The sequence below is a fragment of the Syngnathoides biaculeatus genome, chromosome 9 (genome assembly GCF_019802595.1).
Source record: "Syngnathoides biaculeatus isolate LvHL_M chromosome 9, ASM1980259v1, whole genome shotgun sequence".
NCBI classification, from domain to species: Eukaryota; Metazoa; Chordata; class Actinopteri; order Syngnathiformes; family Syngnathidae; genus Syngnathoides; species Syngnathoides biaculeatus.
The window spans coordinates 2,723,991-2,737,597 of NC_084648.1; the positions used below are offsets into that span (position 1 = coordinate 2,723,991).

The 13,607-nt window shown below is 40.6% G+C and overlaps 1 protein-coding gene across 4 annotated transcripts in view; it reads left to right on the top strand.

Moving 5' to 3' along the window:
* The window catches only part of rnf38 (ring finger protein 38), a 38,723-nt gene extending 25,358 nt beyond the window's left edge, over positions 1 to 13,365 (top strand). For 3 of the 4 annotated variants that reach the window (XM_061830051.1, XM_061830052.1, XM_061830053.1), the window contains exons 5-13: positions 7,323 to 7,668; positions 7,756 to 7,920; positions 8,072 to 8,242; positions 8,323 to 8,505; positions 8,585 to 8,694; positions 8,775 to 8,859; positions 8,976 to 9,097; positions 11,548 to 11,647; positions 11,931 to 13,365. In XM_061830051.1, coding sequence (XP_061686035.1) covers positions 7,323 to 7,668; positions 7,756 to 7,920; positions 8,072 to 8,242; positions 8,323 to 8,505; positions 8,585 to 8,694; positions 8,775 to 8,859; positions 8,976 to 9,097; positions 11,548 to 11,647; positions 11,931 to 11,993 — 1,345 coding nt within the window. In that variant the 3' untranslated portion in view covers positions 11,994 to 13,365. The remainder of the gene's footprint in view (positions 1 to 7,322; positions 7,669 to 7,755; positions 7,921 to 8,071; positions 8,243 to 8,322; positions 8,506 to 8,584; positions 8,695 to 8,774; positions 8,860 to 8,975; positions 9,098 to 11,547; positions 11,648 to 11,930) is intronic. The other variant, XM_061830054.1, reaches the window with a different exon arrangement.
* The last annotated feature ends 242 nt before the right edge of the window (positions 13,366 to 13,607 follow it).

The window sequence follows — 13,607 nt, forward strand, 5'->3', positions numbered from 1 at the left end:
AGTTCTGCTTCCTGTTGTTTCTTCAGTGCCACCGTCTCTAATCCGTACATCATGGCCGGCCTCACCACTGTTTTGTAAACTTTGCCCTTCATCCTAGCAGAGACTCTTCTGTCACATAACACACCAGACACCTTTCGCCAGCTGTTCCAACCTGCTTGGACCCGTTTCTTCACTTCCTTACCACACTCACCATTGCTCTGGATTGCTGACCCTAAATATTTGAAGTCGTCCACCCTCGCTATCTCTTCTCCCTGTAGCCTCACTCTTCCCCCTCCACTTTTCTCATTCACGCACATATATTCTGTTTTACTTAGGCTAATCTTCATTCCTCTCCTTTCCAGTGCATGTCTCCATCTTTCTAATTGTTCCTCTGCATGCTCCCTGCTTTCACTGCATATCACAATATCATCTGCGAACATCATGATCCAAGGGGATTCCAGTCTAACCTCATCTGTCAGCCTATCCATTACCACTGCAAACAGGAAGGGGCTCAGAGCTGATCCCTGATGCAGTCCCACCTCCACCTTAAATTCCTCTGTCACACCTAAGGGACACCTCACCATTGTTCTGCTGCCATCATACATGTCCTGTACTATTTTAACATACTTCTCTGCCACACCAGACTTACGCATGCAGTACCACAGTTCCTCTCTTGGTACTCTGTCATAGGCCTTCTCTAGATCCACAAAGACACAATGTAGCTCCTTCTGACCTTCTCTGTACTTTTCCACTCGCATCCTCAAGGCAAATAATGCATCTGTGGTACTCTTTCTAGGCATGAAACCATACTGTTGCTCGCAGATACTTACTTCTGTCCTGAGTCTAGCCTCCACTACTCTTTCCCATAACTTCATTGTGTAGCTCATCAACTTTATTCCTCTATAGTTCCCACAGCTCTGAACATCCCCTTTGTTCTTAAAAATGGGAACTAGAACACTTTTCCTCCATTCTTCAGGCATCTTTGCGCCCGCTAGTATTCTGTTTAATAAGTTGGTCAAAAACTCCACAGCCATCTCTCCAAATTGCTTCCATACCTCTACCGGTACGTCATCAGGACCAACTGCCTTTCATTTTTCACCCTTTGTAGTGCGTTTCTGACTTCCCCCTTAGTAATCATTTCCACTTCCTGGTCCTTCACTCTTGCCTCTTCAACTCTTCCTTCTCTCTCATTTTCTTCATTCATCAACTTCTCAAAGTATTCTTTCCATCTACTTAGCACACTACCGGCACCAGTCAACACATTTCCATCTCTATCCTTAATCACCCTTACCTGCTGCACATTCTTGCCATCTCTATCCCTCTGTCTGGCCAACGTGTAGAGATCCTTTTCTCCTTCTTTCGTGTCCAACCTGGTGTACATGTCTTCATATGCCTCTTGTTTAGCCTTTGCCACCTCTACCTTTGCCCTCCGTCGCATCTCGATATACTCCTTTTGCCTCTCCTCAGTACTCTCAGTGTCCCAGTTCTTCTTCGCTAATCTCTTTCCTTGTATGACTCCTTGTATTTTGGGGTTCCACCACCAAGTCTCCTTCTCCCCTTTCTACCAAAAGACACACCAAGTACTCTCCTCCCTGTCTCTATGATTACCTTGGCTGTCATTGTCCAGTCTTCCGGGAGCTTCTGCTTTCCATCGAGAGCCTGTTTTACCTCTTTCCGAAAGGGCGCACAACATTCTTCCTTTCTCAGCTTCCACCACATGGTTCTCTGCTCTACCTTTGTCTTCTTAATCTTCCTACCCACCACCAGAGTCATCCTACACACTACCATCCTATGCTGTCGAGCTACACTCTCCCCTACCACTACTATACAGTCAGTAACCTCCTTCAGATTACATCATCTGCACAAAATATAATCCACGTGCGTGCTTCTACCTCCGCTCTTGTAGGTCACTATATGTTAATAAGTGTTCACTACAGCCATCTCCATCCTTTTTGCAAAGTCCACCACCATCTGTCCCCCTAAGTTCCTTTCCTGGATGCCGTACTTACCCATCACTTCTTCATCGCCTTTGTTTCCTTACCAATATGTCCATTACAATCTGCACCAATCACAACTCTCTCGCTGTCTGGGATGCTCAGAACTACTTCATCTAGTTCCTTCCAGAATTTCTCTTTCAACTCTAGGTCACATCCTACCTGTGGGGCATAGCCGCTAACCACATTATAAATAACACCCTCAATTTCAAATTTTAGTCTCATCACTCGATCTGATACTCTTTTCACTTCCAAGACATTCTTAGCCAGATCTTCCTTTAAAATAACCCCTACTCCATTTCTCTTCCCATCTACTCCGTGGTAGAATAATTTAAACCCTGCTCCTAAACTTCTAGCCTTACTTCCTTTCCACCTGCTCTATTGGATGCACAGAATATCAACCTTTCTCCTAATCATCATGTCAACCAAGTCCTGAGCTTTTCCTGTCATAGTCCCAACATTCAAAGTCCCTACATTCAGTTGTAGGCTGTAGATTTCCTCCTCTTCTTTGTCTTCGACCCACAGTAGCTGAATTTCCACCGACGCCCTGCAGGTTAGCAGTGCCGGGGGCGGGCGTTGTTAACCTGGGCCACGATCGATCAGGTATCGGATTCTTTAGATGAATGCTCATATTTGTTTGGCACAGTTTTTACGCCGGATGCCCTTTCCTGACGCAACCCTCTGCATTTATCCGGGCTTGGGACCAGCCTACAGATTGCACTGGTTTGTGCCCCCATAGGGCTGCAAAAAACAAAGCCTACTATACCAAATATTATCATTGGTTTTCTCAGGTTTTCAAATACTTATTTGCAACTGCATCACACAAATGAATAATTAAAAAAAAAGTCATACATTCTGATTTCTGAATTTTTCTTTTTAGATTGTCTCACAGTGGACATGCACCTATGATGAAAACTTCAGACCCCTTCATGATTTCTAAGTGGGAGAACTTTCAATATAGCAGGGTGTTCAAATATTTATTTTCTTTACTGTATATGGGAGAACTTTCAATATAGCAGGGTGTTCAAATATTTTTCTTTACTGTATATACTTTATTGGTGCACAAAACTAACCCTGCATCAGTTGAACATAGAATCGCAATGGTCAAAGAATAAAAAATAACTAAAAAAAAAATACAAATTTGACTTACTACCTTAATTTCTCAAATGCACAAATTTTTCCCAAAATGTTTTCAAAAAGTTAATAGAGCCTACTATATTTAGGTATGGGTGAAAAATAAAAACTACAATCACAATGTATAGTCGTATATAGGTACATAGGGTGGTCAAAAAGGTATACGTATACATTTCGATATGACATTCTATGTCGTATGTTACACATTTATATATATTACAGTCATGTGCACCCCCAAACTGAGCCCTCAGACCTCCTCGGGGAGCTTACATTTTACAATCGTTAGCATAGCATGTTTTTTGCTACTGCACCAAAGATCAGAAACAATTGCTCGTGAGTTTGTTTTAACGTAAACCGAGACAAAAAAATGTCGTCTACAATGGCTAAGTTGTGCAACTGCTTTTAAAAGAAATGTCATCACTCATGCCAATGATGCCGCCAAACCGGAAGTAGCTCGGTAGTCCAAAACAACGAAAGCGAAATGGCTTCAGGTGGGTATCAAAACAACGTGAGCTCTAACTACGTAGAAATTAGTGTAATGGGGACATTAAAAAAACGGGAGGGCGCAGACAATTAAAATGCTCTCTTTTTTTAAAATGTGCCCATTACACCCGTTTCTACGTACAGTGGTACCTCAGTTTTTGAACGAAAATTTCGAGATTTTTTTTTTGCTTTGGATTTTGAATGAAAATCGGTATTCGAACAACTTGACCAGCGAGACACGATGATTTGTTATTGTGCTTTCGAACGCACCCTTGAAAAAAACGCAAAAGACATCATGCGCACGAACGCGCGTGGCGCAACCACTCCTCTCCACTCACACACTCCTCTGCTTGCGGATGTTTCCCAGTACTGTAGTGACTTTTTTTTCTTCAAATTGAGCAACATTAACCCCCGATCATGGCTCCAAAGAAGGCAAGTGAAACTGCTGGTGCTGAAAAAAGGAAAGTGGTGCGTAAAACTGTTGACTTCAAGAAGGATTGGATAGCTGAGCATGAATCTGGTCTGCGTGTTTCTGAGCTATCGAAGAAGTATGGTTGGGGCAAAAATAATGACCAGCACCATTCTGGAACACAATGATGGTCTCAAACCAAGTGATGTTGCTAAAGGAGCAACCATGTTGACCAAGCAGAGGCCACAGACACACAGTAATGCACTAAAGGTAACTACGATGGATATTTTTCAGATTGGAGAGGAGTCAGATGCTTCATTTGAAGTCTTGGCCAAGGATGTGTAATGTAGAGGATAAACTGCAAAATCCACAAACGTTTTATGCACGAATATTTAATGCAAAAAAATGCTCAAGTTAAACAGTGTTAAATGGTTTATTTAAGACTGTAAAATGTGTTATCAACAGTATTAATAAAATGTTAGTCCATGATTGAGCATTTATTTTAGTTGATTGAAGGATTCTGTTCTGACAATTACAGGGAACAGGACTGTCCCGAGATTATATTACCGCTACATCAGCACTTGCACAATGATTACTATTAATAATTGTTGTACGGACAGTTTTTTGAAAAACAATACAAGTACAAACCTAACAAAATATAAATACAGATCATTCCTAATATTTTGAGCGAATGGGTAGCAGCAAATTGGTCGTGCGCATTGTACATCGGTAGAAGGGTTTTCCTGTTTTGTATTTTTTAATAGGTCAACTTTGGGGGTGTGCATTATACTTCAGGACACATTATACTCGAGAAATTACGGTATTTGCTTTCCAGGGAATGAGACTTTTGCCATTGCCATAGAGATAAGTTCAGAAATGCACAGCTTCATCTAGGCAAGTGCCAGACATTTTTGCCACAGTTTATTATTTAATTTTTATGTCTGCCGTCCCTGAAAAGCACTGTTCACAAGGACGTAATGTTGTTACGCTCAGCATTTTGACGCTAATCAACAGTATTTTCTTCTTAATCTGACACCTGGTCAGAGATCAATTAACAACTGGGTAAAAGTCCATTTATAGCTCCATTTATTTAGTTAGTCGATTTACTTAGATTTTCAGTTATGACGTTGCTGCCTTGAAACTTGCCACACTTTTTGATTTTGTTTTAACTTAAAACAAATATTAGTGAAAGATCAAAATTTAGTTCTATTGAAATTTTAGGATAACTTTATTTATTCGTACTTTGTACTTATTTATTGCACCTGAACATTTGGAACTATTTGTTTTAATTTTTCATTTAATTTTACAAGACATACTGCTGCAACAGGGAGTGTCCTCCACTTTCTTTGATTAAATGTTTACTCTTACACAAAAAAAGTTGTGAATCTGAAAAGGTGTTTTAGTAATTATATGATGGTCATTTGTTGTTCAAGAATGAAGTTGGCATTATTTAAAATTTTGACAATATCACCAATAATTGGCTGTAAATATTGAATATCGGCCTCCTTTACTCTTAATATGCATCATATACAGTTAAAGCCAAATGTTTGCATATACTGTGCAAAAACACGTTTCGTTTTTTTGTCTCACTGTCTGAAGTCAAATCAGACTAAAAATCTCGTTTCAGGTCAGTCAGGATCACCCAAATTATTTAAGTTTGTTAAATGACACAATGAGAGAGAATTTTATATATATTTTTTAGATGAAAAGTTTACATACACAAAGTACTACGTCTTTAAAGAACATGGGGAAGCCCAGATGATGAGGTCATGACTTTGGAAGCTCCTGATCGGTTAACTGACAACATGAGTTACCTGTAATTGATGGCACACCTTTATGTATTTAAGGCCACACCTCAAAGACTACTTCCTTGTTCGAATTCATGGGAAATTCAAAATAAATCTGCCAAGAAATCAGAGAGAATCATGGACCTCCACAAGTCTGCCTCATCCTTGTGTGCAATTTCCAAATGCTTGAAGGTGTCACACATTCATTTTTTTTAAACAATTACACACTGGTATAAACATCATGGGAATGCCCAGCCATCACACTGCTCAGGAAGGTGACAGGCTCTGTGTTCCAGAGATGAACATGTTTTGGTCTGAAATGTACAAAGCAACCTCAGAACAAAAGCTAAAGACCCTGTGAAGATGCTGGGTGAAGCTGGTAAGGCCTACATAGGCCAAGGCCACTCACTGAGAATGAAGCCATTACTCATAAAGAAACCAGATTACTGTTTGCAAAAAGGCACCAGGACAAAGATCTTAACTTCTAGAGACCTGTGATCTGATGAAACTAAAGTGGAGCTGGTATGCCATTATGATCAATGTTATGTCTGGAGGAAGCATGTAGACCTGAGAACACCATATGAACTGTGAAACATAGATGTGGAAGCATGTTGTGGGCCTGTTGTACTCCAACAGGAACTCGAGCTCTTCATAAAATAGACAGCACCACGAAGAAAGAACATTACATGGAGATATTAAGGCAACATCTGGAAGCTAAAATTTGAGTCCGAAATGGGTCTTCCAAATGGACAATGACATTAAGCATACTGTCAAAATGGTTAAAAAGTGGCTTGATGATAGCAAAGTCAATGTCTTGGAGTGACCATCACAAAGGCCTGACCTGAATCCCATTGAAAATTTAGGGGCAGATCTGAAAAGGCGTGTGCAAGCAAGGCAACTCACCAATGTGTCTTAGTTATTTCTTTTATGTCAGGAGGCTTTGGCCAGGATACCAGCAGAGTACTTTCAAATGCTTGAGGAAGGTTACCCAAAACATTTGACCCAAGTCATGCAGTTCAAAGGAAATACTACTCAATACTAACGAAATGTACGTAAACTTTTTATCTCAAAGAAAATAATATACAATTATCTCTCTCATTGTTTCATTTAATAAAAGTAAATCATTTCGGTGATCCTGACTTTCAGGGACACAGGAGGGCTTTTGTCTAATTTGACTTCAGACAGTGAGACAAAAAAAGGAAATGTGTGTTTTTGCAGTGTATGTACACTTCTGGCTTCAACTGTAAATAAACACATCCGTCTATCTCTGGGTTTAACAAATGGTAGCGAAGCAGGATGTTGTCTCAAATCATGTGAGTCAGGTGAACAGAGCAGACACACTTAGGCACGGTGTGTTGTGCGTGTGTGTGGGTATGCCTTTTTCTTTTCTTTTTCTCTCTCTGTCTTTTTATTTTTTTTTTCCTGACCTCAGCTAAACCCCAGAAACTGACTCACTAAAACTGTGGGGTTAAGAGCCACAATTTGAGATGTTGGCTGATATGAGCCCTAAATGTAAACCCTTGATCATTCTCCCAGCCCTCCGGTTAGGTGTCAGCGTGGTCGTCTCTCCAGACCTGCTTGCCACTTGCCTCCCCATCATCACCCCTTGACACAAGGCCCTGTACTCCACCCATCGGCATCGGAGCGCCAGGATGAAAATTTCCACCGCAACCTGCATTCTTCAACACACCAGATGTACCCAGCGCACACCTACAGTCAACCCCCCACACATGGAAGTGGGGGTTCAGAAGATCACAGAGCCTTCCGTCCCCCCACCTTGTCTCCCCGATTACTGCACCCAGCTGCACATCACCACCATCAGCAGCAACCGCATCATCCAACATCCCAGCAGGGGGCCATGGTCATGGACTTGCATGAACAGGTATGTGTTAGATCTGCTTTGTATTTGTGTTTGCGTTTGTGTCTGTGCCTGTGCATGTGATTTAACTGTTGTATTGTTTATTTCCAGCTTCAGCAGGGCAGCGGAGCAGTCTCCTACACTGTGACCCCTGTCACACCTCATGGCCTCACAGCACCGCTGTGTAACGGTCAACACCTTCCCCCTAGCTGCTCTTCACAACAACAGGTTCCTGCCTGTAGTGTGGTATTCAGTACTGGACAACACTATCACCCGGTGAGAGCACATAGGGGGAGTAGATGCGCTGTACTGTGCCTGTTAGAATCGGCAAATGCAAGAAATTTTCTTGTTTAACATTGCCTCCTTGTGACAGGATGTGGTATAGCAGGATCCGACACTGTGCATATTTCTTGTCATCCATTTTCAGATGCTGCAGGCATGTTCAATGCAACATTTGCCAGTGCCCTATGCCTTTCCCTCTCTGCTATCCAGCGACCCTCAGTTCCTTCTTTCCCCTCCACACCATCTGGCTCATCACCCACCACACCTCCACACCCACAGCCAGTTCTTGCCATTTCAAACACAACAGCAACGATCGGTAATAGATGGCATTGTTATAAATTTAGTTTCATTTTTTTTCCCTCATTAAATTCCAAATATTGATTTGTTTTTTCTCAGCCTTTACAGAGGATTGAAAATGAGGTTGAACTTCTAGGAGAGCAGCTCTCGCTCAGTGGAGGATTTGGCTATGGCCATCACCACCATCGCCACCATCACCAGCCTCCTTCTACACTTCCACCCACCGCACCACTCCAGTTTCTTTCACACCATGAACCCCTGTCACAAGAGCTCTTCACCGTAGTAAGTCCATTGATTTAGTACTTTTATGTTGGTTTTATAATATATTTTGTTTAAACTTGAGATTTCTGATCTTCCACAGCCCTATCCTCACTTCTTGCCACGGCGATTCACCAGCCGACGCTACCCCGCTCGTTCCCAGCAAGCTGTGCCCCCTTCAAGCTTTCACCCAAGCTTCCTCCCATACTTCCTGTGAGTGTTTTTAACCTCAAGCTTGATGTTTGATTAAGAAGACATAAGGGAAACCTTCACCTTTATCTCTTTTCAACCAGGTCCATGCTTCCTGTCCCACAAAACGTAGCTCCCGCCATCAGTCTGGAGCTTGATGTTGATGATGGAGAGGTAGAAAACTATGAGGTAATCTGACTTTCTGTTCACAGCAACTCAGTTCTGTTGTTCTTGCAACTGTAACAACTCCTTAATATAAGTTATTTCTAAATGTTGACCCTTCCTGTTCTTTATGAAACTTCCAGGCCTTGCTGAACCTTGCAGAGCGTCTTGGAGAAGCCAAGCCACGTGGCCTAACTAAGGCCGATATAGAACAACTTCCATCATACAGGTTCAACCCCAACAACCACCAGTCTGAGCAAACACTGTGAGTGTCTTAAAAGCCGGGCTCATGTGCTGAAGTGATTCTGCTGCAGGTGCCAATGTTGTGTCAAAGCTCTGGAAGAAAATTAAACACTGTTAATAGTAATGTAAAAGAAAAACAATACAGATGATAATACATGTACTTGTGTATTAGTTGTGTATTACCAATAATTAAACCAATAATAGGGGATATTCATCTGCATCAGTAAGTAATTACGTTGTCCAAAATTATGCACAATTGCACTTTAACAAACTCTCTAGTTTCATTGCTACCACAATTCTCATAAATATTAGATAAACTATCCGGCACTTCTGCTAAACGAGGCTTATGACGACATGTACACCAGGTTGGACATCAAATAATGAGAAAAGGATCTCTACAGGTTGGCCAGACAGAGGGATAGATATGGGAAGGATGTGCAGCACGTAAGGGTGATTAAGGATAGAGATGGTAATGTGTTGCCTGCTGCCAGTAGTGTGTGCAATAGATGAAAAGAATACTTTGAGGAGTTGATGAATGAAGACCATGAGAGCAAAGGAAGAGTAGAAGAGGCAATTGGAAGTGGCAACAATTAGCAAGGGACAAGTTATAAGGACATTAAAAAGAATAAAAAATGGAAAAGCAGTCGGTCTTAATGACAGACAGAATTCTAGCTAGTGAGAGGATGCCTGAGGAATGGAGGAAGCTGGCAGAAGATGTCTGGTGTGTTATGTGACAGAAGAGTCTCTGCTAGGATGAAGGGCAAACTTTATAAAAGAGTGGTGAGGCCGGCCACGATGTACGGATTAGAGATGGTAGCACTGAAGAAACAACAGGAAGCAGAGCTTGAGGTGTTAGAAGTAAAGATGTTGAGGTTCTCTCTAGGAGTGAGCAGGTTGGATAGGATTAAAAATGAGCTCATTAGAGGGACAGCCAAAGTTGGAGGTTTTGGAGACAAGATTCGAGAGAGCAGAGTTGGATGTTTTGGACATGTCCAGAGGTGAGAGAGTGAGTATATTAGTAGAAGGATGCTGAAGATGGAGCTCCCAGGCAAAAGAGTGAGAGGAAGACCAAAGAGAAGGTTGATGAATGTTGTGAGGGAAGACATGAGGGCAGTGGGTGTTAGAGAGGAAGATGCAGGAGATAGGCTTACATGGGAAAGGATGTCACGCTGTGGCGAACTCTTAACAGGACAAGCCGAAAGGAAAAGAAGATCTAGGCCACAGGTAAATGTGCTTATATTGTAGGCCTTAGAGCCCGGGTGTCATCCCTATAAACATTGTAAAATAGATATTGTAATGAAAAATACATATAAGTTAGTATATATAAATTATAAGTTTTTTTATTATTAAGACTCGCAAATATTGTAGATGATCAAACAATTAACAAAGCTGAAAACAACAAATTACAAAAAAAAAAATTGTATCAGAATGGGGGAAATTACAAGTCATTAAACGAATCCCCAAAAACTATTAAACTACTTAAAATGAATGTATAAAAAATATACTGGAGACAGGCAACCTATGGAGGGAAAGAGTGCTACATTTATGTGCAGGCGGAAACAAAAAGTAACAGAAAGTACAAACACCCTTGTTTAGATACCAGGTTTTTGTAAGGTGGTTTAAGGTGAGTCAGGTTTTTTTGCTGTTTAAATCTCCCAGTTTGTTCCCGTCTTAAAATTGTAATGGACACCGACGAAAACTTTGCCTTTAAATGCTGGTCATGTTAAATTGTTATCTGCACACCTGGCACCATTTTAAAGTGGCTGTAAATTAACCCAAATCAAGTTCAGATGTTCTCGTCGGCTTCATCTTTCAGAATATCAATGACCCAAAGACCCACACGCTAAAAGCTACAAAAGAATGGGTTCCCCAGAAGATAAAGGTTTTGGAATGGCTCAGCCAGAGTCCAGACCTGAATCTGAAAATTTATGGGATGATCTGAAGAGGTTTGTGAACAGGAGATTCCCCTATACAGTGAGGAAAATAAGTATTTGAACACGCTGCGATTTTCCAAGTTTTCTCACTTTGAAATCATGGAGGGGTCTGAAATTTTCATCATAGGTGCATGTCTACTGTGAGACATAATCTACAGTTTAAAAAACAAACAAACAAAAAAAAGATTTTTAAACATGTATTTGTATGTTACTGCTGCAAATAAGTATTTATCACCTGCAAACCACCAACAATTCTGGTCCTCAAAGACCTGTTAGTTCGCCTCTAAAAGGTCAACCTACACTCCACTTACAGTTCTAAATTAGAATGAACTGTTTGAGATCATTAAATGCAATTATTAGAAAATGGAAGAAGCTAAACATGACTGAGTTCATTGTGAACACCGCGTCTTGCCTGAAGATAGCTGGGTTAGTCTCCAGCACACCCATGACCCTAGTGAGGATAAGTAGAACTGAAAAAGACTGAATGAATGTTTAAAAGTAACTGTTCAACCAATTAATCAATGTGTCGATCCACCAGGTGTGTGGTCTGCATGTGTGACTTTGAGTCCCGCCAGCTTTTAAGGGTTCTGCCCTGTAATCATGAGTTTCATGCCAAGTGTGTAGACAAGTGGCTTAAGGTGAGTAAGATTTTTTTGCTGAGTTTAAATGTCCCAGTTTGTTGCTGCGTTACAATTGTAATAGACAGCGACTAAGAATAATGTTGATGATAATGATAATGATAATGAAGATGCTGGGAATTATTTGCTACTGAGCTAACATGCACGCACGATTTTGCCGTGGACGAGTCTGTGCTTTGGATTAAAAGGATTAGGTCCAATTCCTTTGTCATTTTTTTCTGACTAGATGTAAGACATATTGATATCATACATGGCTCCTGTCTCATGATTTTGTGTTGTCCAGGCTAATCGAACCTGTCCTATCTGTCGAGCTGATGCATCTGAGGTTCAGCGAGACTCTGAGTGACACCCACCCCCTCCTCTCTCGCAATTTTGGTTATGCCAGGCAAATGGTGATCCTCACTCCAGTTCTCACGCACATAAATGGGACTCGTATTCTTTCATCACACCTCCAAAAGGACTGTGAACAGTACACTTTTCTTAACATGTTGCTTTAAATTGGGAATAATAAACCCCTGACACTGCTCTGCCTTCTGTGCACTCTTTACTAAAAATGGCCTTTGAAACATGCACAGCAAAGACATTGCATTAGTAGAAAACAAAGTTCTGTTTACATGTAACAAACTTTGTGGGAGGAATTGCAGTCCAAAGATTTCTTTGTTGCTGTTCTAGTGGAATGTTCTGTAAGTACTTCCATCTTTAATAGCACAAACTGTCCTCTCTGCTCATTGCAATTGGCATAGTCAGTTAATTTGTATTTCTGTGTGTGTATTTTAGCATTCCTCTATGTGATATCACTCAGTATGGCCTGCGAAAATATATTGTACACTGTGATTTAACCGTGGAAAGACCTACTTTGGAACAACAATAATACACGTAATGTACACATACAATAATGTACTTTATGGTCTGTAAGCCTGTGTATTTTTCTGTCTCCTCCTTTAGGGAGAGCCTGTGCCACAGTGCCACACTCTTCAGTACCCCCTAAACACACAATGATATGCTCTCTGTCAGGTTAATGCTCTAATGCCATACTGTATATCATGTTCATTAAGGCTTTATGGTGTACCTTATGACTATCACAATTGTTAATTTGGCTCAATATAGCATCCAAACAAATGCTTTATAGATGGTGGTGAACAAGTGTTCACATGCATTTGCATTTCTTTGCAATACAATTTGCACCAGACGTGATCACGCTGACGTATTATCTAATTTTGCCTTCACAAACTGCGTGTGCGCACGCGTGTTCAACTGATCCACTCTTCATCACTCATGTCAAGCCTGTGAAAAAGATTTTTTTTTTTTTTGGATAAACGAAAAAGGGGACGGGATGTATCCAGTGTGTTTTTCAGTTGTATTGATGTACTGTTTTCTGTTGCTTGGTACAGTAGCAATTACCTCAGTCCCACTATTTATGGCTTTCCAGACAATGTTGCAACCATGTTATTGCATTTTGCTGTCTTTTTTCCATGCAACTTCTTTTTTCTCACTATGAAACACTTAATATAGTGTCATAGTTACAATATGTATTTTATCTGTAACCAAAATCATTTGAAAGTCTGTAATGTTGATGATGATGAATTTTCTAACACATTTGTACATTTTGTATGAGTTATTACTAGTTATACTTTATAAAGTAGTGCAATGGTTTCCTTAATCCCTTACCTTGTCTTTTGTATTACAAAAGATGGTTCGATAATAAATGTATCACATTACATCATCTTCTATTTTTTTTTTTACGTATTCAGCCTTTCATCCCGTTTTTTACAACTGAATACAAAAAGGTCGTACATAATAATAATCAGGAGAACCTGGTTCGTCTACGTATTAAGATGTTCAGTGCTACAAAAATACTTTACCTTTAACGAGCATTTCTTAGACCAAAAACGTATTGTTTTAGTTTTTGTCAAAAACGTCAGACGTGTTCTTGGGCTAATCATTGGCTACTATGTAAATA